Here is a 24,741-nt window from a genome sequence, read left to right on the forward strand (position 1 = left end):
TTTCCCCGGAAATGGAGGAAGCCAAGCTTTCTGCCTGCCCTGGCCAGCCCAGGCCTCCACTCAAGGCTACAAAGTTTCAATTATAGAAGATAAATAAATCCCAACAAAAATGGTGGCAGCCATGGAGCTGGAGAGAGCAGGAGGCTTGAGTTGCCCCCGGCAATAGAGGAAGCCAAGCTTCTGCAGCCATGGCCTGCCTTGGCCTCTGCTCAAGGCTACAAAGTTTCAATTATAGAAGATAAATAAATCCCAGATACCAGGGCCTCCACTTGGGTCACCAGGGGGCGTGGCCAGCCTGCAGATCACCACAGGCCCCTCACCCAGGCTGCCCCATGCCCCAAGGGAATCCCCATCCTGATCCAGAACACCCTGCAGGCCTGCAAGGGAGGGCAGTTGGGGGCGATCAAGACTGCAGGGGAGGGCAGTTGGGAGGGACCAGGCCTGCAAGGGAGGGAAGTTGGGGGAGATCAAGCCTGCAGGGGAGGGCAGTTAGGGGTAACCAGGCCTGCAGGGAGGGCAGTTAGGGGCAAACAGGCTGGCAGGGGAGCAGTTAGGCATCAAGCAGGCTGGCAGGGGAGTGGTTAGAGGGGTGATCAGGCTGGCAGGCAGAAGCAGTTAGGGGCAGTCAGGAAGGTAGGCAGGCGAGCAGTTGGGAGCCAGCAGTCCTGGATTGTGAGAGGGATGTCCGACTGCCCGTTTAGGTCCGATCCTACCTGGATCAGGCCTAAACGGGCAGTCGGACATCCCTCGAGGGGTCCCAGATTGGAGAGGGTGCAGGCTGGGCTGAGGGACACCACCCCCCCCCCCCATGCACGAATTTCGTTTATCGGGCCTCTAGTATAATAAAAGTGTAATATGCAAATCGACTGAACGACATAATGACTAGTCGCTGTGATGCTCACTGACCACCAGGGGACAGACACAACGCAGGAGCTGCCCCCCTGGTGGTCAGTGCACTCCCACAGGGGGAGCACCGCTCAGCCACAAGCTAGGCTGACGGCTGGTGAACGCAGTGCCCCACCTCCACGGCAGTGCTAAGGATGTCCAACTGCGGCTTAGGCTTGCAGTCGGACATCCCCCGAGGGCTCCTGGACTGCGAAAGGGCACAGGCCGAGCTGAGGTGCCCCTCCCCACCCCACACATACTCAACAAGTGTACGAATGTTGTGCACCAGGCCTCTAGTAGCTTATAAATTAATGTTAACATGGCGGTCAGTTTGAGGTAGGAATCCTGAAATGACAGCTCTTCTAATGTCAAAGATTTTATCTTTATAAACTGGGAAAACCATTCTAATACTTGAAATGGTTTAATATATAAACATTCCCATAAATATTAATTTAAGGTAAGTAGTTATACTTTTATAAATACGTATTTTCATATGATGGGTAATTGCTGCTTTTATATTTTTAGGCCATGAATATTGTGGTTCCTTTCATGTTTAAATATGCTGTAGACAACCTCAACCAGATGTCCGGAAACATGCTGAACCTGAGTGATGCACCAAATACAGTTGCAACCATGGCAACGGCAGTTCTGATTGGCTGTATGTGTGATTCTTTGATCTGTCTACCGTTTTTGACTTTCTTCAATACAGTTTCATCATATTTGGGCAGATGACCTTTACATTACAAACACAATTTAGCATGTTTTATATTGTTTTATGTGAGATTTTTTTGATATGTGGTTTTAAAAATTATTTGTATCATATTTTCCAAAAATTCTGTTAAGAATAGTCTCATTCTCCAAGTTCTAGAAAACAATAATATGAAATGAGACATTAAAATTATAGCAACCACTTCTAATAGACTTCTTATAAGATACATTTAAAGAGTGAGGCAAGTTAGTTTCTTCTTTTTTAAAAAAATGTATTTTTATTGATTTCAGAAAGGAAGGGAGAGGGAGAGATAGAAACATCAATGATGAGAGAGAATCATTGATTGGTTGCCTCCTGCCCACCCCCCACTGAGGATCGAGCCTTCAACTTGGGCCTATGCCCTGACTGGGAATCGAACCAGTGACCTCTTGGTTCCTACGTTGACATTCAACTGCTGAGCTACACCAGGCTGGGCAGTTTCTTGATGTTGTTTTTATTAGCTGTTAAATAGGAAATAGCTAAATAATGATTAATTGTTGTGCATTAATGCTTTTGCTTTATTAAATTATATCCAATAGCCATGACACAAAACTACAATTTGTAAAGCAGAGAATATGATGCTTTGTGTCTCCATGCATTAAAAAGGACACTTTATGAGACTTAGGAGACTTGAATGGGGCCATGCTTTAGTCCAGGGGTGGGGAACCTTTTTTCTGCCAAGGGCCATTTGGATATTTATAACATCATTTGCAAGCCATACAAAATTATCAACTTAAAAATTCGCCTGCTATATTTGGTCAAACATTTAGTTAACTCACCCCTAATGCCTTGGGAGGACCAGACCAAAGGATTTTGTGGGCCTATGTGTTCCCAGGCCGGACATTCCACATTCTTGCTTTATTCCATGAAGTTGATTTTTCAGTATCTCAATTTCATCACTTGTTATTTGGGGGAATTTAATCATATCAAAAAGCTCAACAGATACTGTGTATTTATCCACAATAAGGCCATATGGGCTGTTGTGTATTAAAAATACCTAGTTGGAGAAAAATCTTTCAACACCTGGGGCATATAGGGAGAATAACATTGAAAGGGATCCATGTTGGTGAAAAGATTGGTACTCACTAAACTAGATGTTTTTTAGATTCCCTTTAGTGTAAGTATTCAATGATGTATTCATTCATTGTACAAATACTTTCTGAGCCTTTATCATTTTTACATTCCTATGATTCTAATGTTTTTATGCCCCATTTTTTCTTTTGACTGTGTTGTTAGATGGTGTATCAAGAGCCGGAGCTGCCTTTTTTAATGAAGTTCGTAATGCAGTATTTGGCAAGGTAGCCCAAAATTCAATACGAAGAATAGCCAAAAATGTATTTCTCCATCTTCACAACCTGGATCTGGCTTTCCACCTCAGCAGACAGACAGGAGCTTTATCGAAGGCTATCGACAGAGGGACAAGGGGTATCAGTTTTGTTCTGAGTGCTTTAGTATTTAATCTTCTTCCCATTATGTTTGAGGTCACTCTTGTCAGTGGTGTTTTGGTAAGTAAAACAGTTTTCATAACAAGCTTTTACATTCTCATTAGTAGCTATTTAGTACTTGAAGCTATTATGGTATTGTGTGTCCATGGTTTGAAAGCACAATACCATGGTGCTAGAGGATTATGCAGTATATTAAGTTATTTACTACAAGCTTCAAGGGACTGTCCAAAATCTTTATCATGTTGTTATTTTTTTAATTTGATTTCAGAGAGGAAGGGAAAGGGAGAGAGAGATAAAAACATAAAAAGTGAGAGAGAATCATTGATTGGCTGCGTCCTACACACCCCCTACTGGGGATTGAGCCCACAACTCAGGCATGTGCCCTGACTGGGAATCAAACCAAACCCTCCTGGTTAATAAGTTGACACTCAACTCCTGAGCCATACCAGCTGGGCTTATGTTGTTATTTTATTTTATTTATTTATTTAAATATATTTTATTGATTTTATTACAGAGAGGAAGAGAGAGGAATAGACAGTTAGAAACATCTATGATAGAGAAACATCAATCAGCTGCCTCTTGCACACCCCCTACTGGGGATGTGCCCGCAACCAAGGTACATGCCCTTGACCGGAATCGAACCTGGGACCTTTCAGTCCACAGGCCAATGCTCTATCCACTGAGCCAAACCAGTTTCGGCTATGTTGTTATTTTAAAGAGCTGTTCAATTCTACACATTGATCAATAATTTAGCTGGTGCTTGCGATTTTTGTTAGCAGAGATTTTTGTAGAGAACTTTAGACTGGTATGCTTAGATTATCTTGGTTTCTATTCACCATTCATGACATTTTAGACAATTTCATATTTTTAAATAAAACTGTATATACAGTGTATATTATTCCTTTCATGGATCTTTGCACTATTATTATCAACATTTGACAGTAGCATCAGTGTGGCTGGTGCAGTTTGGCTTTCTTCCCTTGTTACCTAAAATAGATTTTCTAAGGTATTTTCTTTCTTCCCCAAATAATTATTCATTTGTTCACCAACATATTTTTTAAAATCTTTTGACTAAAATTTGTTATTGTATATTATAAACTATTTGACAATAACAGTGACTATTTCTCTTTTCTCCTTTTGCCTTCTTCAGTATTACAAATGTGGTGCCCAGTTTGCATTGGTGACTCTTGGGACACTTGGTGCATACACAGCATTCACAGTTGCCATCACCCGGTGGAGGTAAGGTATTCCCCAGAGGCCAGTCAAGATTCGCAAATTAGTTATGCTTCTTTAACAAACATTTCATGCCTATGCAAATCTTTGTCTTACAGAACTAGATTTAGAATAGAAATGAACAAAGCTGATAATGATGCAGGGAACGCTGCTATAGACTCGCTGCTGAATTATGAAACTGTGAAGGTACTATGTTCAATTATACTTTTCTTCAGCCTTTAAACTGCACTAAGATTTGTTTTGCCATTTAACTTAATATTTACTATAACTTAGAGCTTCAGATTAAGATAGTATCTTTAGGTGTGATAGAATAATAGTACTTTATTATTTTTCTTTTATTTAGAAATTGTCCTTTATTTCCACCTCAATTTTTTGTGACACCATCAGAAAGAGATATGAGTATGGTTAGCATTTTGATTCAGAATGAACACTAAGCTAATCAGTTTAGCATGGAAGTTCTTGGCTCTCTATCCTTCAGAGTGCCTATCATAGTGCCTTCTTTTTGCTTATTTGTTAATTTTTTCATTTAATAATTATTATTGAATGCCTCTTGTGTGCAAAGGACTAAGTTCTGTGTAAAAAGGAATGCTTCATATTTAATCCTTACCCTCCCATAATTTGTTAATTTACTGAGAGAGTTAAAGTAAGTATGCCGATGACTATACAAGAAGGCATATTGCAGTGGGGACAATGACAACTGTCAACTCAAAGTTCCAGGGATATGGGGAAGGTTTGTGAATGATGTGCCCTTGATGGCTTTTTTTAAGATATGGGTTTGTCCGACTGGCGTGGCTCAGTGGTTGAGGGTTGACCTATGAACCAGGAGGTCACTGTTCGATTCTTGGTCAGGGCACATGCCTGGGTTGCTGGCTGGATCCCCAGTGTGGGTCATGCAGGAGGTAGCCAATCAGTGATTCTCTCTCATCATTGATGTTTCCGTCTCTTTCTCCCTTTCCCACCTCTCTGAAATCAATAAAAATATATTTAAAAATAAATAAAATTTTTCTGTACATGAAAGTCTGATTAAAAAAGATAATAATCACTTTAAGAGAATAAATTCTAATTATACTTGTATGTAGTTACTATTTTTATATATTTTGTAGTATTTTAATAATGAAAACTATGAAGCACAAAGATATGATGGATTTTTGAAGACATATGAGACTGCTTCATTGAAAAGTACCTCTACTCTGGCTATGCTGAACTTTGGTCAAAGTGCTATTTTCAGTGTTGGTTTAACAGCTATAATGGTGCTTGCCAGTCAGGGAATTGTGGCAGGTAATGGATCTGTGGTTTTAATATTCATGGATGTTTTACTTAACTTTTATAAATAAAGATTAATGAAATTAATTTGTGTATTAGTCTTCATTATAAAGCATATTCAATAATGTGCTTTACCATCCTTGGAGTACTTTCCTTTTTGTATCAAAATGTGTTTTCTTGATTGTATAGTAATGTTTTGTTTTGTTTACTTCATTTGGTTTAGCACTACAATTTTAGCACTGGCTCTCTCATTGGTTGGAATTTCTGTTTATATATTTTTCGGGCCTACAATCTGATTGTTTAAGGAGTAACTTTTTTTAGCATCTAAACTTTCTAATTTCTCTTATTGACCTGAAAATCAATGTAACTAGTGTTTAGTCCAAAGGACTAAAACTCAAGCAATCTTTTCTTTAGAATTACTAGTAACCTTTTAACCTTTCTAATAGTTTTTTATTTGAAAAATATTTCAAAAATTAATAATGGCTGTGCCTCATTTTTGTTACCTGGCCGTTCAAGTTAGGATTCATTTATTCACTGTTACCTTAATACATCGTTTATCATTTTTAATCATGACGTGCTTTTGCTCCAATTTTTTAATATATACTCTTTTTAAAATTTCTTTTTTTTATATTACAAAGAAACTAGCTTAAGGAGAGATTTTCAGCCTTCAGTTTTTATCCTCACTTAAGCCATATTTTTGTGTGTATAATGTATAGTGTATGGGTGGACTTTTCCTATTCTACTCAGCGTATATCAAGTGCCCTGTATTCCTAAATTATGGACTAAAGGGTAAAGGGGGTCAAATATATGGTGACGGAAGAAGATTTGACTTTGGGCATTAGGCACACAGAGCAATATATAATATATAGATGGTATGTCATAGAAATGTACACTTGAAACCTATATATTAACTAATGTCACTCCAATAAATTTAATTTTAAAAATGCTTTGTAATTTAAGTAGGCCTAAGAGTTGCTGATTTTGTACATTTTTTTTTATTTTGTACATTTTGAACTGTATTCCAGAGTAATAGACTTTCTCTACTTTAAATTGGAACAGTTAATAACATCTAAAATACCTTTTTTTCTTCTTCTGCCAATTGCATATTAAGGTACCCTTACCGTTGGAGATCTAGTAATGGTGAATGGACTGCTTTTTCAGCTTTCATTACCCCTGAACTTTCTGGGAACTGTATATAGAGAAACTAGACAAGCACTCATAGATATGAATACCTTGTTTACATTACTCAAGGTAGACACCCGAATTAAAGTAAGTAATTTATTTAGTACCTTTTGAAAAGCATGTGAGTTTTGTCCCATTAATAGGATTATTCTAGGGGAATATTCTTACATGACCATGTTAGGAAACCAATTTTGTTTTTGCAGAAATTGAGATTATCATGTCTATTAGGAAATTGTTACGGTTTTTACTTCTATCTTTAGAAACCTTACAGTGTTGACAAAGAATATTATGCCTAGAAGCTAAATATTGTTAACTGGAATTATTTGTACTTACACTTGACTTATTTTTGATAATAATATGATGTGCAATTGCCTCTTCTTACATCCTTGGCTTCCTTACTCCCCTATCCAGCATCCCTTTACCTCCCTCCCAAAATACTGAAAAATTAAAGCATCCAGGATTTTTTACCTTAGCATTGAAAAGTGAAAAGCAAGTTTTTAAAAGCATGTTTGAAAGTTGTCTAACTGTACTTATAAACTACCTTCTTCCCATTATTTTCCTTTTTATCTCTGTGAATTAGAAAATTATCTGCATAGTTGTACTCTAGGAAGTATGTAAAGTGGCTTTTTTTTTGTCTCTTCTCTGCTAGGACAAACTGATGGCATCTCCCCTTCAGATCACACCACAGACAGCTACGGTGGCCTTTGATAATGTACATTTTGAATACATTGAGGGGCAGAAAGTTCTTAGTGGAATATCTTTTGAAGTCCCTGCAGGAAAGAAAGTGGCCATTGTAGGAGGTAGTGGGTCAGGGTGGGTAATTTAGTTATTTATAAAATTCTGCATCATTAATTAATGATTCCCAATGTAATAGCTTTTCTTTATGAAAATAGAATGAATACTGTTGTCAAACAGGGGTTCCCTAATGTCATTAGGAGCTAAATAACTTTTCCTTATATCCAATTTCAGGAAATCCACAATAGTGAGGCTGTTGTTTCGCTTCTATGAGCCTCAAAAGGGTAACATTTACCTTGCTGGTCAAAATATACAAGATGTGAGTCTGGAGAGCCTTCGGAGAGCAGTGGGAGTAGTGCCTCAGGTATTTAAATGAAAGAAGAAAACTACTTGGGGGAAGATTTACTGGGTTGGTGGCTCTTTTACCAGAATAATTTGAATCCAAGGAGTCAATATGTTCTAATTAGGAAACATTAAGCCCTGTAGGTCAAATTCTGTTACCAAAAAGACTGAAAAAAAATGAATGAAATGTCTGCACGATGGAAAGACTTTTTTTTTAAGCCTTAGAAAGACAGAGTAATATAGAGGAAAGAGCCAACACTGGTATCAAACAGAACCTGATTCTAACTCCAGTTCTAACCCTTAAAAGTTCTGTGGTTTTGGCCTCAGTTTCCTCATCTATAAAACAAGATACTATTTCTCTTATAGGATAGAATTATTATAGATTAGAGATATATGTGTAAAGCACCAAGCACAATGTTCATTATGCAATTGTTCAGTAAGTGAAAACTATTATGTAATTTTGAATAGTTTTAGATATAGTAAATTTATAAAAATTACAAAGCAGTTTGGCTGCCAACGTCAAGTTTGTATGCCATGTTCACCACTGTCCCTTCAGTACCAAGCACAGTTCCTGACCCATAGTAAACATTTAACAAATATTTGCTGAATGACTTTGGGGTAAAGGGGTGGAGGGGTGGAAGGGACAAGTAAAGCCAGAGTAAGAGTCTAGAAGACAAGAAGGAGATAGCTTTTATAGGATGTGAGTTTTTCTTATGCTGAAAGCCAATAGAGACCTGGGAATAAGTTGCAGCCTAGAATCAGAATTAGATTCCCTGGGAGAACTGTAGAAAAGGGATCAGACAGGGATGTGTAACTTGTAAAAGGTCCCCAAGTGATCTGACACATTCCATTCTGCGTTGTCCTCCCTTTCACTGAGAATCCCAAATGTTAGTGTGTATGACTCACCTACGGAGTTTATTGAAATGCCAGCACTCTCTCTCACACACCTTGGTTCTCATTTAGGATTGCAATATGGCGCCAAGAAACCTATGTTTTTTAATATACCACCTAGGTCCGTGGTTGGCAAACTGCAGCTCACGAGCCACATGCGGCTCTTTGGCCCCTTGAGTGTGGCTCTTCCACAAAATACCACGGCCTGGGCAAGTCTATTTTAAAGAAGTGGCGTTAGAAGAAGTTTAAGTTTAAAAAATTTGTCTCTCAAAAGAAATTTCAATCATTGTACTGTTGATATTTGGCTCTGTTGACTAATGAGTTTGCTGACCACTGACCTAGGTGATTCTGATACATATATTCATAAACTATATGTTGGAAAACACTGACCTAAACTGTATATCAAATAAACTGAATTATGGGCTCTGCCTACTTAGGGCTCATTGTCCTCATCCATATAACTATGTATAACTAGATTCCAGCCATTCTCTTGAAAAATAAAACATTTTGTTCATTAAGGATTAATATATGTAGTCAATAAAGGAAAGAGGAGATGTTTATCCTCATTGGAGGCCTTAGCAATATAAATTAAATCAACCATGGAATGCCATTTTTTTTACTTAACAACCAGATTGTCAAGGATTTTAAAATTCATGGCATCCAGCTTGGTCAGGGCTGTGAATTGTTTTGCTGGTGAAAGTATACAGCTTTCCTGATGAGCAAATTGGCAATATGTATCAAGAACCTGAAAAATACTCACACCCTTTATTCCAATAATTCTGCCCCTAGGAAGTTTTAGTAAGGAAATGAACAGATTTTTATATGCAAAGATACTCATTACAGCAGTATTTATAATAGCAGAAGTTAGAAACAATATAAATGTCTAATAATAAGTAGATGGTTAAATTATCATAGTATCAAATGTCATACAGCCATTTGTAAATACCAAGTTTTTAAAGAATATTGAGTTTTGGCAAAATACTCAGATACAAAGTTTGTTGAAAAAGAGGATACCAAAACAAAACATAAAATCCCCAGTTTTTAAATATTAAATGAATACATGTCAGTAGAGAAAAAAGATAGGAGAAACATTTTGGATAATGGTAGTTATTATTGGATTATAGATTATTAAATTCATTTTTATTTTACCTTATTTTTTGTATTTTCACAGTTTCCAGTTAGCATTTGTTTGTCAATTTTTTTCTGAATATAAAGTATTTAAAAATAAGTATTTTCTCTTTATAGAACTTTAAGCTTATTTGGTTTAATTTCCAACTTAATAAAATAATATTTTATATTAGTAGTAGGAATATAAATGGTTAAAATATTTAAATATCTAAAATTCTGATTATGATGTTAAAGAAGTTTTAATTGAGTATCCTTGTTAATTTGAACTAATGGAGTAATTTTATTTCATCTCACTATTGCCTTCCAATCATTTGGAGTCTTAAAGAGAAGTGGGAGATGGATGTTCTAATTAAATTAGGTTTAGTTTGCTATGTCAGAATAAATTGAAATAACAAATGACTGTTTGCAGTAACTTTAATATTTTGTTTTCTTTGTTTTAAGTTCAATTTAAAAGCTTTGAGAAACATGTTTTTGTAAAGACATATTCTACCTCACTATTAATTTGGGAAATGCTAATTTAAACCAAAAGCACATTTTACTCCTAAAGTAACATCAACTAAAACTTACTAATATCCAGTATTGCTGAGCATATGGAGACTTGGCACACTCATACACTATTGGTTGGAATGTATACTTGTCAGCATTTTAAGACTGTCGGGCAATACTATCAATGGATAAACATATGATTACCTTTCAACTCAGTCTACTTATAGGAATCCTTCTTACAGAAAGAAATACATGGGTGCACAAAGTCATATATACAATGATATTTCAACATTCTTTGTAGTAACAATTTAGAAACTACATTGTCCATCAATAGAGGAATGGATAAATAAACTATGATGTACCCTTAATATTACACAACTGTTACAAAGAATGAAGTAGGTTTCTATTACTGATATATACAATCTCCAGGATGTGTTAAGTGAAAAAAACAATTTGCAAAATAATACATATAATATGTCACCATTTGTGTTGGAAAAAAAAAGGGTATGTTTAGGCCTATAAATGGATTTAAAAAATCAGCAATAATACACAGAAAATTGTTAATGGTGATTATCTCTGGGAAGGGAAATGGAATTGCAGGGATGTGTGGGGGGTGTGATTTGGGGGGTTATCATGTTTTACTCTTTATGCCTTTATGTCTTTACTGTTATTTTAATAATCGTTATGATGAACATAAGTGTGTGTGTCTGCTCCAGGATGCTGTCCTCTTCCATAATACAATTTACTACAACCTGTTATATGGAAACATCAGTGCTTCACCTGAGGATGTGTATGCAGTGGCAAAATTAGCTGGACTCCATGATGCAATTCTTCGAATGCCACATGGATATGACACCCAAGTAGGGGAACGAGGACTCAAGCTTTCAGGTAATTAGGGTTTAGATCTCCCCTACCCCCCGCCCACACACACACAGACCACCACCACACTTGGATACTCCCTTCAAACTTTAATTTTTCATAGCCATTTTCTAGAAAATACAGTAGTAGTATTCAAACCTAGTGCTTATCCAAGTGCTTTAGACAAGATCCCCAAGCCTCCTATCCATCACTGTAAACAATCTGATAGATCAGAAGTAAGTGTCCTCAAATCATACAAGTCTTTTTTATTTCTTTTGCAGCTGCAAACACGTTAAGTGCTTAATAGTAAGTTATGGATATATGCTCAAATCAGTATTAACTTGTTACCCATATTCTTAATACTAAAGGAATCCAGGATCATTATTCTCCTTGGAAAGTAGTAAGAGTAGAAAGAAGTAATTTGGTAGTTACTAGTGTATCTCATCATAATTTCCTCGATTATTATGTAATGTTTTGAATACTTTAGACTTCCTTGTACAGAATATACTTAACTGTTATACTTTTTTTGTAAATTACTTTTCAATTACAGTTGACATGCAGTATATATTCGTTTCATATGTATAACATAGTGGTTAGACTTTCATATACCTTATGAAATAATCACCCCGGTAAGTCTAGTACCCAGGTGACACCATATGTTCCTTACAGCAATCTTCATTTATATGTCCTTGTTGATTTAATGGTCAAGTAAATTTGGGGCTTCTACATTTCTATTTAAGTGTTTAATTATGAGATTGATAAGGTTTAATAATGAATTATCCTAAAATGACTGAATTTTTGGAGGGTCCATAAATATGTTTCTTTGCCCCAAATTATTTGCATTCCAGAGTACAGTAATATCTAATGCCTGCAAGTATTAATGTAACTCATATACTGAATCCTTTACATTTATTCTTCATTCTATTTTAGTTTAAGGAGGAAATTTATAGATTAGGGATATGAGTAAGGCAAAAGGGGAATAAAGAATAGTATGCATGAATTTTAATATATCCCCATTTCTTTTTGTTACAAACTGGCTTCATTTGTTCACAACATGGATTAGGGAGCGAGGGAAGGAGGAGGTGGAGAGGTGGGGGAACCACGTTGTGGCAGCGCGTGCGGTTGGCAAGGGAAAGAGGAGGGGAGGCAGGTAGGCGGGGAACCTGATCGGCCCTGATCACCGGCCAGGCCTAGGGACCCTACCCATGCACTAATTAGTGCACCGGGCTTCTAGTACATACATAATATATAGATACAGATGCATATATCTATAAACATATCCTATAAAAATAAAAGGGTAATATGCAAATCAACCGAACAGTGGAATGACTGGTTGCTATGACGTGCACTGACCACCAGGGGGCAGACACTCAATGCAGGACCTGCCCCCAGGTGGTCAGTGCATTCCCACAGTGGGTGCGCTGCTCAGCCACAAGCTGGGCTGACAGTAGGTGAGTGCAGTGGCGGTGGTGGAGCCTCTCCTGCCTCTGCAACAGCGCTAAGGATGTCCAACTGCCAACTTAGGCCCGTTCCCCGAGGGCTCCTGGACTGCAAAAGAGCGCAGGCCGGGCAGAGGGTCCCCCTTCCCCCCCCCCCCCCCGAGTGCATGAATGTTGTGCACTGGGCTTCTAGTATATACATGATGTAGAGATATCTACATCATTTATTTTTTATCTATAAACCTGTATACCAGGTGTACTGGTAAATAATGCAGATTTTTTTAATAGATGGAGTTACACATATGTTGATACATATGCAATTTGATACGTATGCTATTTTGTTATATTGACAACAAGCTTCAAAACTTCATATGTCAAATTTGCTGAAGGTGTTAACATCATATATATTTTTACACTTAAAAATGTCAAATTTCGTGCCAAAAAAAAAGAGCATTTGCGGAGAGTTATAATTCATTACTTTATTTTGAAGAAAAGTGCTGCTGAATACTTCGGGAAGCTTATGGTGAACATGCTCCATCTCAAGATACTTGTGAACGCTGGTTTAAATGCTTTAAAAGTGATGATTTCGATGTGAAAGACAAAGAAACTCAAAATGGATACAGGACTTAAACATAAGACGGGAAACCATAAAAATATTAGAGCAATCCACAGGCAGCAAAATCTCAGACATATGCCAAAAGAAATTCTTCACTGACACTGCCCCTAGGGCAATGGAAGCTAAAGAGAAAATTAACAAATGGGACTACATCAAAATAAAAAGCTTTTTCACAGCAAAAGAAACCATCAACAAAACAACAAGAAGGCCTACTGCATGGGAGAACATATTTGCAAATGGCATCACTGATAAAGGTTTAATCTCCAACATCTACAGGCAGCTTATACAACTTAATAAAAGGAAGATAAATGATCCAATAAAAAAATGGGCAACAGACCTAAATAGAATCTTTTCAAAAGAAGACAGAAGGAAGGCCAAGAGACACATGAAAACATGCTCAACGTCACTAATTATCCGAGAGATGCAAATCAAAACAACAATGCGGTACCATCTCACACCTGTCAGAATGGCTATCATCAACAAATCAACAAACGACAAGTGTTGGCGAGGATGCGGAGAAAAAGGAACCCTCATGCACTGCTGGTGGGAATGCAGACTGGTGCAGCCACTGTGGAGAACAGTATGGAGTTTCCTCAAAAAACTGAAAATGGAACTCCCATTTGACCCAGTAATCCCACTCCTGGGAATATATCCGAAGAAACTAGAAACACCAATCAGAAAGGATATATGCACCCCTATGTACATAGCAGCACAATTCACCATAGCTAAGATTTGGAAACAGCCTAGGTGCCCGTCAGCAGATGACTGGATCAGAAAACTGTGGTACATCTACACAATGGAATACTATGCTGCCATAAAAAAGAAGGAATTCTCATCATTTGCAGCAACCTGGATGGAATTGGAGAACATTATGTTAAGTGAAATAAGCCAGTCAATGAAAGAAAAATACCACATGATCTCACTCATTTATGGATAATAAAGAACATTAAAAACTTGAACAAAAAGATAGATACAGAGACAGTAAAGCATCAAACAGACTGTCAAATTACAGGGGGAAAGTTAGGGAGAGGTGGGGGAGATAAGAGATCAATCAAAGGACTTGTATGCATGCATATAAGCATAACCAACGGATGCAAAACTCTGGGGGGTGAGGGCAATGGTAAGATATGTACACATATAATACCTTAATAAAAAAATTGAAAAATAAATAAATAAATAAAAAGAAAAAGTTTGAAGACCAACAATTATAAGCATTATTAGATGAAGATGAATGTCAAACTCAGAAACAACTTGCAGAAAGATTAAACTTTGCTCAGCAAACAATTTCCGATTGTTTACAAGCAATGGGAAAGATTTTAAAGGAAGAAAAATGGGTGCTACATCAACTGAAGGAAAGACACATGGAAAACTAAAAAGTCATCAGTAAAATGTTGCTTCAGTGGCATGAAAGAAAGTCTTTTTTGCATCGAATTGTGACTGGCGATGAAAAGTCGATTTATTTTGAGAATCCCAAACGCACAAAAGCATGGGTTGATCCAGGTCAACCATCAACATCGACTGCAAGGCCAAATCACTTCGGAAAGAAAACAATGCACTGCGTTTGGTGGGATCAGGAAGGTGTGGTGTATTATGAACTTCTAAAACCAGGTGAAACCGTTAATACTGATCGCTACCGACAACAAATAATCAATTTGAACCATGCTTTGATTGTGAAACAACCAGAATGTTCCAGAAGACACGGCAAAGTAATTTTGTTTCATGATGACGCATCATCACACACTTCAAAACCAGTTAAAGACACGTTAAAAGATCTTGCCTGGGAAGTATTAACCCACTCGCTGTATTCACCAGACCTGGCTCCTTCAGATTACCACTTGTTCCAATCGATGGCACATGCACTTTCTGAGCAGCACTTCAAAACATACGAAGAAGTGAAAAATTTGGTTTCTGAATGGTTTGCCTCAAAACAAGAAAAGTTCTTTTGGGACGGTATCCACAAATTACCTGAAAGATGGGGAAATGTGTAGCTAGCGATACACATTACTTTGAATAAAGCACTTTTGATGTTTCTCTTGAAATTATCATATTTTCTTTGATTATAAAATCCTCATTATTAACCGGTATACCTGTACTACCTGCAATCTACTATGCTACATGATTTGAGAGTTAAAAAGATGAAGCATAAGCCAATCTTCTCTCAAGGAATTTACAGTCTGTTAGAAAGTTTTGATCTAGGTTTAGAGAATGTTAAAGATTATTTTCACATTTAGTTGGTTTGTAATAGTTATTTGGTCATTAATTAGTAGTATAAGGTGCATGTATCATTCCAGTTCACTTTTATACTTTACCATTGCTTTTAATAGGAATAATTTCCAATTAACTAGCTCACCCTCAGATTATTTGTCCATTTGGCTGACTCTGGAAATTCCCAATTTGTCACATAATATGGGCTACCTTCCTCAACTTATGACTTTGACTCAGATGACTATGCTACATTGCATTTTCCAACCATTTGTTTCCCCTCTCAGCATACCTTTGAGAGTAGGAATGGCTAAAGAAATGTTATTTTACCTGATACCCACCTCCTTACAACCAGACATCTCAAAACAAGCAGTGTATTAATTGGCATCTATGCTCAATTCTGGTAGAGATAAACAAATGCTCTTCTTCAAGTTCCAAAATTATATTCAATAAAATTGGAACTGGGTTGGTTTCGGTTTGAAATTTGGGAGGCACATCAAAAACTTTGGTTGGTGAATACACAATGCAATATACAGATGATGTATTAAAGAATTGTACACTTGAAACCTATATAATTTTATTAACTAATGTTACCCCAATGAATTTAATTAAAAATCTCAAATTAAAAAAATGACAAAACGAATCCTTCCTCTGAGTGTCTGTTTCTTTTAGGAGCTTTCTGTTGCTGAGTTACTAGCTGGATCAGCAGATAGTTCTGTCATGGTGTCTGCTTTGTTAGGGACATTTTGATCTTATGAAAAGGGGAAGAATGCGGATAGTATGAATATATACTTAGGCATTAATATTAGATACAAGGAGTCCTTTTATAGGTTGAAGAAAATAAATTGCAGAACAAATATACTTGGTGTACCAGAAAATAAAAAGGTGGAATTTATTTCCTGAAGAGCTTACTGAAGCTGAAAAATATTTTTTCAGATATTAATAAATTAATAGATAACAGACAAGAAAAGACGCCAAAAGGGACATATTAAGTAAAACACCACCTTTTATACAGCTATACCTCAGAGATATTTTGGGTTTGGCTCCAGAGTATCGCAATAAAATGAAATATCACAATAAAGCAGGTCACAAATTTTTTGGTTTTCCAGTGCATATAAAAGTTAAGATTACATTATATTATAGTCAATTAAGTATATAACAAAATATGTCTTAAAAATAATTTATATAAATTTAAAAATATTTTATTGCTAAAAAGTTCTAATGACCATTTGAGCCTTCAGCGAGTCATAACTTTTGCTGGTTGGAGGAACTTTTTAAAAATTGTTGACATTATTACAGATGTTCCCTATTGTCTCCCCCTTTGCCACCGCTATCTAGACCTTGCCCTGCTCACCCTCTGGACCTCACCACATTGTTGTCTGTGTCCATGGTCAGTGCATATATGTTCTTTGCCCATTCTCTTCACCTTCTGTCATCCCATCTGTACCACCCACCTCCCCTCTCATCTGTCAGTTTATACCATGTATCCATGTCTCTGGTTCTATTTTGTTTGTCAGTTTAGTTTGTTCATTAGATTCCACATATAAGTGAGATCATATGATATTTGTCTTTTTCTCTGATTGGCTTATTACACTTAGCATAATAATCTCCAGGTTCAGATATCTTTTGATGAGACAGCTGCATAGTATTTCATTGTGTTAATATTCCACAGCTTTTTTTATCCATTCTTCTACTGATGGGCACTTGGGCTGTTTCCAGATCTTGGCTATTTTAAATATTGCTGCAATGATAGGGGTGAACATATTATTTCTGATTGGTGTTTCAGAATTCTTAGGATATCTTCCCAGAAGTGGGATTACTGGGTCATAAGGTAGTTCCACTTTTAATTTTTTGAGGAAACTCCATAAACTTTTCCTCAGTGGCTGCACCATTCTGCATTCCCCACCAATAGTACACTAGGGTTCCCTTTTCTACACATCCTCCTCAGCACTTGCTGTTTGTTGATTTATTGATAGTACCCATTCTGACAGGTGTGAGGTGATATGTATTTGTGGTTTAATTTGCATCTCTCTAATGTTTAATTACAATGAGCATTTTTTTCATTTGTATATCCTCTGGAGAAGTGTCTATTCAGGTCCTATGCCCATTTCTTAATTGGATTTGTGTGTCTTTCTGGTGTTGAGTTGTATGAGTTCTTTATATATTTTGGGAATTAGCCCCTTATCAGATATATCATTGGCAAATATGTTCTCCCATATAGTGGGTTCTCTTTTCATTTTGTTGATGGTTTCTTTTGCAGTGCAAAAGCTTTTTATTTTGAGTAGTCCCATTTGTTTATTTTCTCCTTAGTTTCCTTTGTGTTAGGAGATGTATCTGTAAACATCTTGCTATGAGAGCTGTCTGAGATTTTGCTGCCTATATTTCCTTATAGGATTTTTATTATTTCACAACTGACATTGAACTCTTTTATCCACTTTGAGTTTATTCTTGTGTATAGTGTAAGTTAGTGGTCTACTGTCATTTTTTTGCATGTAACTTTCCAATTTTCCCAGCACCATTTATTGAGGAGACTGACTACTCTTGCCTCCTTTGTCAAATATTAATTGTCCATAGAGACATAGGTTAGTTTCTGGGCTCTGCATTCTGTTTCTTTTGTCTATATGCCTGTTTTTATGCCTGTACCAGACTCTTTTGATTATAATGGCCTTGTAGTATAGTTTGATATCCAGTATTGTGATACCTTGAACTTTGCTCCTCTTTATCAAGATTGCTGTGGCTATTTGGGATCTTTTTTTTTAATTCCATATACATTTTTGGATTATTTTTTATAGATATGTGAAATATGCTCTTGGTATTTTAATTGCATTGAATCTATAGATTGCTTTGGATAGTAAGGACATTTTAATGTTAATTCTTTCAATACAGGAACAGGGTCTGTGCTTCCACTTATTTGTATCTTCCTCAATTTCTTTGTAGTGTCCCATAATTTTTCGAGTATAGGTCTTTTACATCCTTAATTAAATTTATTCCTACGTACCTTATTTTTTTGTTGCAATAGTAAATGGGATTTTTTTCCTCAGTTTCTCTTTCTGGGAGTTCATTATTAGTATATAAAAATGCCATTGATTTTGTATCCTGCTGTCTTGCTGAATTCATTTATTAGAGCTAGTTATTTGGAGGAGTCTTTAGGGTTTTTAATATACAGTATCATGTCATCTGTGAATAATGACAGCTTTTTCCTCCTTTCCAATCTGGATGCCTTTTATTTCTTCTTCTTTTCTGATTGCTGTGGCTAGAACTTCCAGTTCCATCCTATCTAATAAATAGGGAATATGCTAATTGACCATCACACCCTCACAAGATGGCGGTGCCCAGTCCCCTCAGCCCTGCCTCATCCAGCCTCACTCCCCTAGACCCCTTAGCCCCGCCTCATCCAGCCAGAGTCCCCCAGTCCCCTCAGCCCCACCTCATCAAGCCTCAGTCCCCTCAGCCCAGCCTCATCCAGTCCCCGCAGCATCCAGCCTCATCCAGCCTCAGTCCCCTCAGTCCCGCAGGGGAAGGCAGTTGGGGGCAATCAGGCCAGCAGGGAGGGCAGTTGGAGGAGATCGGGCCAGCAGGGGAGGGCAGTTGGGGACGATCATGCCAGCAGGGGAGCAATTAGGGGGCTATCAGGCTGGCAGGCAGAGTGGTTATGGGCAATCAGGCAGGCAGGCGAGTGGTTAGGAGCCAGCAGTCCTGGATTGTGAGAGGAATTGGGCCTAAACCAGCAATCAGACATCCCCCAAGGAGTCTCAGATTGGAGACAGTGAGGGCTGAGCTGAGGGACACCCCCTACCCCCCACACGAATTTTATGCACGGGGCCTCTAGTGTTGAATAAGAGTGGTGAAAGTTTTCCCCTGTGATTTTAAGGTAAACATTTTTAGCTTTTGACCATTGAATATGATATCAGCTGTAGGTTTGTCATAAATGGCCTTTATTATGTGGAGGTATGAACCCTCTATTTCCACTTTGCTGAGAGTTTTTATCATAAATGGGTGCTGGGTTTCATTGAGTGCTTTTTCTGCTTCTATTGATATGATCATGTGACTTTTATCTTTTTTTGTTGTTTATGTGATGTATCACATTGATTGATTTGCGAATATTGTAACAGCCTTTCATCACCAGAATAAGTCCCATTTGGTCATGGTGTGTGATCTCTTTAATGTACTGCTGGATGTGATTTCCTAATATTTTATTAAGGATTTTTACATCTGTATTCATCAGGGATACTGGACTATGATTTTCTAAAAATATATTTTTATTGGTTTCAGAGAGGGAGAGAGAGAGAGATAGAAACATCAGTGATGAGAGAGAATCAGTGATCAGTTGCCTCCTGCATGCCGCACACCAGATATTGAGACTGCAACCCCTGCATGTGCCCTGACCGGGAATCGAACCATGACCTCCTGGTTCATAGGTAGATGCTCAACCATTGACCATGTCAGCTGGGCTCTTTGTAGTTTCTTTATCTGATTTCAGAATTAGAATAATGCTGGCATTGTAAAAAGATCTTGGTAGTCTTCCCTCCTTTTGGATTTTTTTGTAATAGTTTGCGGAGGATAGGTATTAGTTCTTTGAATGTTTGGTGAAACTCCCCTGTGAAGCCCTCTGGTCCAGGACTTTTGTTTGCTGGCAGTTTTTTTTGTTTTTTGTTTTGTTTTGTTTTGTTTTGGAGGGGGGGGTTGTTTTTTGTTTGTTTTGTTTCTTGTTTTTATTACTGCCTCGATTTCATTAGTTGCTTTTGGTTCTGGATCTTCCTGATTTCAGTTTTGGAAGATTGTATGTTTCTAGGAATTTGTCCCTTTCACCTAGGTTGTACAATTTGTCAGCATATAGTTGTTCATAATATTTTCTTACAATCCTTTGTATTTCTGTGATGTCAGTTGTAATAGCGCCTCTTTCATTTCTGATTTTATTTATGTGGGTCCTCTATCTTTCATTCTTGATTAATCTGGTTAAAGGTTCATCAGTGTTTCTTTTCAGAGAACCGGCTCTTGGTTTTGTTGATATTTTTATTTTAATCTCTATGTCATTTATTTCTGCTCAGATTTTTATCATTTCCTTCCCACTACTTACAGTGGGCTTTTTCCTGCTGTTCTTTTTATAATTCTTTTATTTGTAGGATTAGATTTTGTACTTGAAGTCTTTCTTGCTTCTTGAGTTAGGCCTGTAATGCTTTGACCTTTACTCTCAAGACTTCTTTCCCTGTGTCCCTTAGATTTTTGGGATGCGTGTTCATTTTCATTTGTTTCTGGGTAATTGTTTTTCTTCCTTAATCTCATTGGTAACTTATTCATTGTTTAATAACATGCTATTTAGCCTCCCTGTGTTTTAATTTTTTTGAGTTTTTTTTTGTGTGTGGCTAATTTCTAGTTTCATGCTGTTGGGGTTGGAGAACATACTGGAAGTGATTTAAATGTTCTTTTGTGTCCTAACATGGAGTCTGTCTTTGAGAATGTCCCATGTGCACTTGAGAAGAATGTATATTCTGCTGCTTTGTTCTGTAATTAAACATTCTATAAATATCAATTAAATTCATTTGACCTAGTGTATCATTTAAGGTTGCTGTTTCCTGGTTGATATTATGAAAGATCTATCCATAGAAGATAGTGGCATGTTAAAGTCCCCTACTATGACTCTATTGCTGTCCATCTGTCCCTTTAAGTCCACCAAGAGTTTTTTTATTTACGTGTTCCTATTTTGGATACATATAGGTTTATCAGGGTTATATCCTCTTGTTGGATCCATCCTTTTAGTATTATGAAATGACCTTCTTTGTGTTTTACCTGGTCTTTGTTTGGAAGTCTATTTTGTCAGATATAAGTATTGCTACACCAGCTTTTTTGTTTGTTTTCATTTAAATGGAATAGTTTTCTTTCCTTCACTTTAAGCCTTTGTAAGTCTTTATTTCTGAGGTGGTTTTCTTGTAGACAGGTTATACTAGTATATGGGTTGAGATTTTGTATCAATTCAACTACTCTATATCTTTGGATTGGAACTTTTAATCCATTTACATTTTTCCCTTTTTCTTATTTATTTAAAAAAAATCTTTATTGTTGAAAGTATTACATATATCTCCTTTTTCCCCCATTGACCCCCTCTAGTCCACACCCGCACCCCACCCCAGGCCATCTCTACCCTATTGTCTGTGTCCATGGGTTATGCATATATGCACACAAATTCTTTGGTTAATCACCTCCGACCCACTCACCCTCCCCTGCCTTCCCTCTGAGATTCCACACTCTGATCCATGCTTCCATGTCTCTGGATCCACTCCATTCATCAGTTTATTTTGTTAGATTCCACATATGAGTGAGATCATGTGATACTTGTCTTTCTCTGACTGACTTATTTCACTTAGCATAATACTCTCCAGATCCCTCCATGCTGTCTCAGAGGGTAAGAGATTATTCCTTTTTACTGCTGCATTGTATTCCATGGTATAAATGTACCACAGCTTTTTTATCCACTCATCTACTGATGGGCACTTGGGCTGTTTCCAGATCTTAGCTATTGTAAATTGTGCTGCTATGAACATGGGGGTGCATACCTTCTTTCTGATTGGTGTTTTGGGTTTCTTAGGATATATTCCTAGAAGTTGGATCACTGGGTCAAATGAGAGTTCCATTTTTAATTTTTTGCAGAAGCTCCATACTGTTTTTCATAATGGCTGCATCAGTCTGTATTTCCACCAGGAGTGTACTAGGGTTCCCTTTTCTCCACATCCTTGCCAGTACTTGTCATTTGTTGATTTGTTGATGGGTAGTCATTCTGTCATTTTAATTTGCATCTCTCTGATAGTGACTTTGAGCATTTTTTCATATGCCTCTTAGCCATCTATATGTCCACTTTAGAGAAATTTCTACCTAGGTCCTGGGCTAACATATTTGGCAATGACACATCTGGTAAAGGGTAAATATCCAAAACATATAAGGAACTCATACAACTTAACAAAAGGAAGAAAAAAAATCCAGTTTAAAAATTGGCAGAGAACCTAAATTGACATTTACATTTAATGTTATTGGTAGGTACTTATTGCCATTTTTCTCTTTATACTTTATGTTCCTCTTTTTCTTCTTCTTAAAGCAATCCCTTTAACATTTCTAGCCATGCTGGTTTGGTGGTACTAAACTTCTTTAGCTTTTATTTTTCTGGTCTGGGAAGCTTTTTATTTAACCTTCAATTTTAAATAATTGCCTTGCTCAATAGAGTAGTTTTGGGTTCAGATCCTTGATTTTCATTACTTTGAATACTTCACCTCATTCCCTCTAACCTTTGGTGTTTCTATTCAGAAATCAGCAGACAGCCTTATGGGAACTCCCTTATAGATAATTCACTGTCTCTCTCTTGCTGACTTTAAGATTCTATCTTTGGCCCAGCCGGCATGGCTCCGTGGTTGAAAATCGACCTATGAACCAGGAGGTTACAGCTCATTTCCCAGTCAAGGCACATGCCTGGATTGCAGGCTCTATCCCTAGTGTGGGGCATGCAAGAGACGGCTGATCAATGTTTCTCTCTCATCATTTATGTTTCTATCTATCTTTCCCTCTCCCTTGGTCCCTGCAATCAATTAAAATATATTTTAAAAAAATACTTTCTCTTTAACCTTGACCATTTTAATTATGATATGTCTTGGTATGAGCCTCTTTGGGTTTTTCTTGATTATGACTCTCTGTGTTTCCTTAACTTGTATGACTTTTTCCTTCACCAGTTTAGAGAAGTTTTCTGTCATTATTTCTTCAAATAGGTTCTCTATCCCTTTCTTGCTATCTACTTCTCTTTGTACCCCTATGATGCAGATGTTGTTGTTTCATGTTGTTCCAAAGTTCCCTTAAACCCGTGGTTGGCAAACTGTGGCTCTCAAGCCACATGCGGCTCTTTGGTCCCTTGAGTGTGGCTCTTCCACAAAATACCACGGCCTGGGCGAGTCTATTTTGAAGAAGTGGCGTTAGAAGAAGTTTAAGTTTAAGAAATTTGGCTCTCAAAAGAAATTTCAGTCGTTGTACTGTTGATATTTGGCTCTGTTGACTAATGAGTTTGCCGACCACTGCCTTAAACTTTTCTCGTTCTTTTTAATTATTTTTTTAATGCTGTGATTGGGTGATTTTTTTTCTACTTTGTCTTCAAAATTGTTATTCGGGCCTCTCTTCATGGAGCCTACTGTTTTGTTTATTCCTTCCAATGTGTTCTTCATATCAACTATGGTATTCTTCATTTCCATTTGATTGTTTTTCATGGTTTTTATGTCCTTTTTTTTTTTTTTTTTTTTTTTTGCTGTCGAGCATTCTTATAACCATTACTTTGAGCTCTGTTTCTGATAAATTGTTTGCCTCCAACTCATTTAGCTCTTTTTCTGAAGATTACTCCTATTCTTTCACTTGGGTCCTGTTTCTTTGTTTTCCCATTTTGGCTGTCTCCTTATGTTTGTTTCTTTGTATTAGATAGAACTGCTATGACTCCCAGTCTTGGCAGGGTGGCCACTGGTAGAGGGTCTTGTCTCTATGTTAACGGCTGCTGACTGCTCAGGGTTGGTTATTGCTGAAGGTTGGAGTGGCTCTGGCAATTTCTTAAAATAAGATAATGAAGTGTGTCTCATCAATTGACTCTTTCACAAACCATTTCTCTTTGGCATGTGATGCTGTTTGATAGCATTTTACCCACAGATCTTCTTTGAAATCGGAGTCAATGCTCTCAAAACCTGCTGCTGCTTTATGAACTAAGTTTATAAAATATTCTAAATCCTTTGTCATCACTTCAGCAATCTTCACAGCATCTTCACCAGCTATAGATTCTATCTCAAGAAACCACTTTCCGTGCTTACCCATAAGAAGTAACTCCCCACCCATTACAGGTTTATTTTGAGATTGCAGAAATTCAGTCACATCTTCAGACTCCACTTCTAATTCTAGTTCTCTTACTATTTCCACTACATCTGCAGACTTCTTCCACTGAATTCTTGAACCCCTCAAAGTCATCCATGAGGTTTGGAATCAGCTTCTTCCAACCTCCTGTTAATGTTGATATTTTAACCTCTTCCCATGAATCATGAATGTTCTTAATGGCATCCAGAATGGTGAATGTTGGAGATTAAACCCTTATCAGAGTTAACTTTGACAAATATGTTCTTCCATGCAGTGAGCTTTCTTGTTGTCTTGGTGGTTTTTTGTTTTTTTTTTTGCTGTGCAGAAGCTTTTTATTTTGATGTAGTCCCATTTGTTTATTATCTCCTTAGTTTCCATTGCCCTAGGAGCTGTATCGGTAAATATATTGCTACAACAGCTGTCTGA

General features: G+C 37.2%; 1 protein-coding gene across 1 annotated transcript in view; it reads left to right on the forward strand.

Moving 5' to 3' along the window:
- Positions 1 to 24,741, forward strand: part of ABCB7 (ATP binding cassette subfamily B member 7) — a 161,419-nt gene that overhangs the window by 122,950 nt on the left and 13,728 nt on the right. Inside the window, exons 4-12 of the mRNA XM_008158871.3 lie at positions 1,411 to 1,543; positions 2,870 to 3,138; positions 4,229 to 4,317; positions 4,410 to 4,497; positions 5,415 to 5,589; positions 6,686 to 6,843; positions 7,406 to 7,569; positions 7,726 to 7,855; positions 11,055 to 11,226. Of these exons, the coding sequence (XP_008157093.1) occupies positions 1,411 to 1,543; positions 2,870 to 3,138; positions 4,229 to 4,317; positions 4,410 to 4,497; positions 5,415 to 5,589; positions 6,686 to 6,843; positions 7,406 to 7,569; positions 7,726 to 7,855; positions 11,055 to 11,226 (1,378 nt within the window). The remainder of the gene's footprint in view (positions 1 to 1,410; positions 1,544 to 2,869; positions 3,139 to 4,228; positions 4,318 to 4,409; positions 4,498 to 5,414; positions 5,590 to 6,685; positions 6,844 to 7,405; positions 7,570 to 7,725; positions 7,856 to 11,054; positions 11,227 to 24,741) is intronic.

This window comes from Eptesicus fuscus, chromosome 1 (genome assembly GCF_027574615.1).
Source record: "Eptesicus fuscus isolate TK198812 chromosome 1, DD_ASM_mEF_20220401, whole genome shotgun sequence".
NCBI classification, from domain to species: Eukaryota; Metazoa; Chordata; class Mammalia; order Chiroptera; family Vespertilionidae; genus Eptesicus; species Eptesicus fuscus.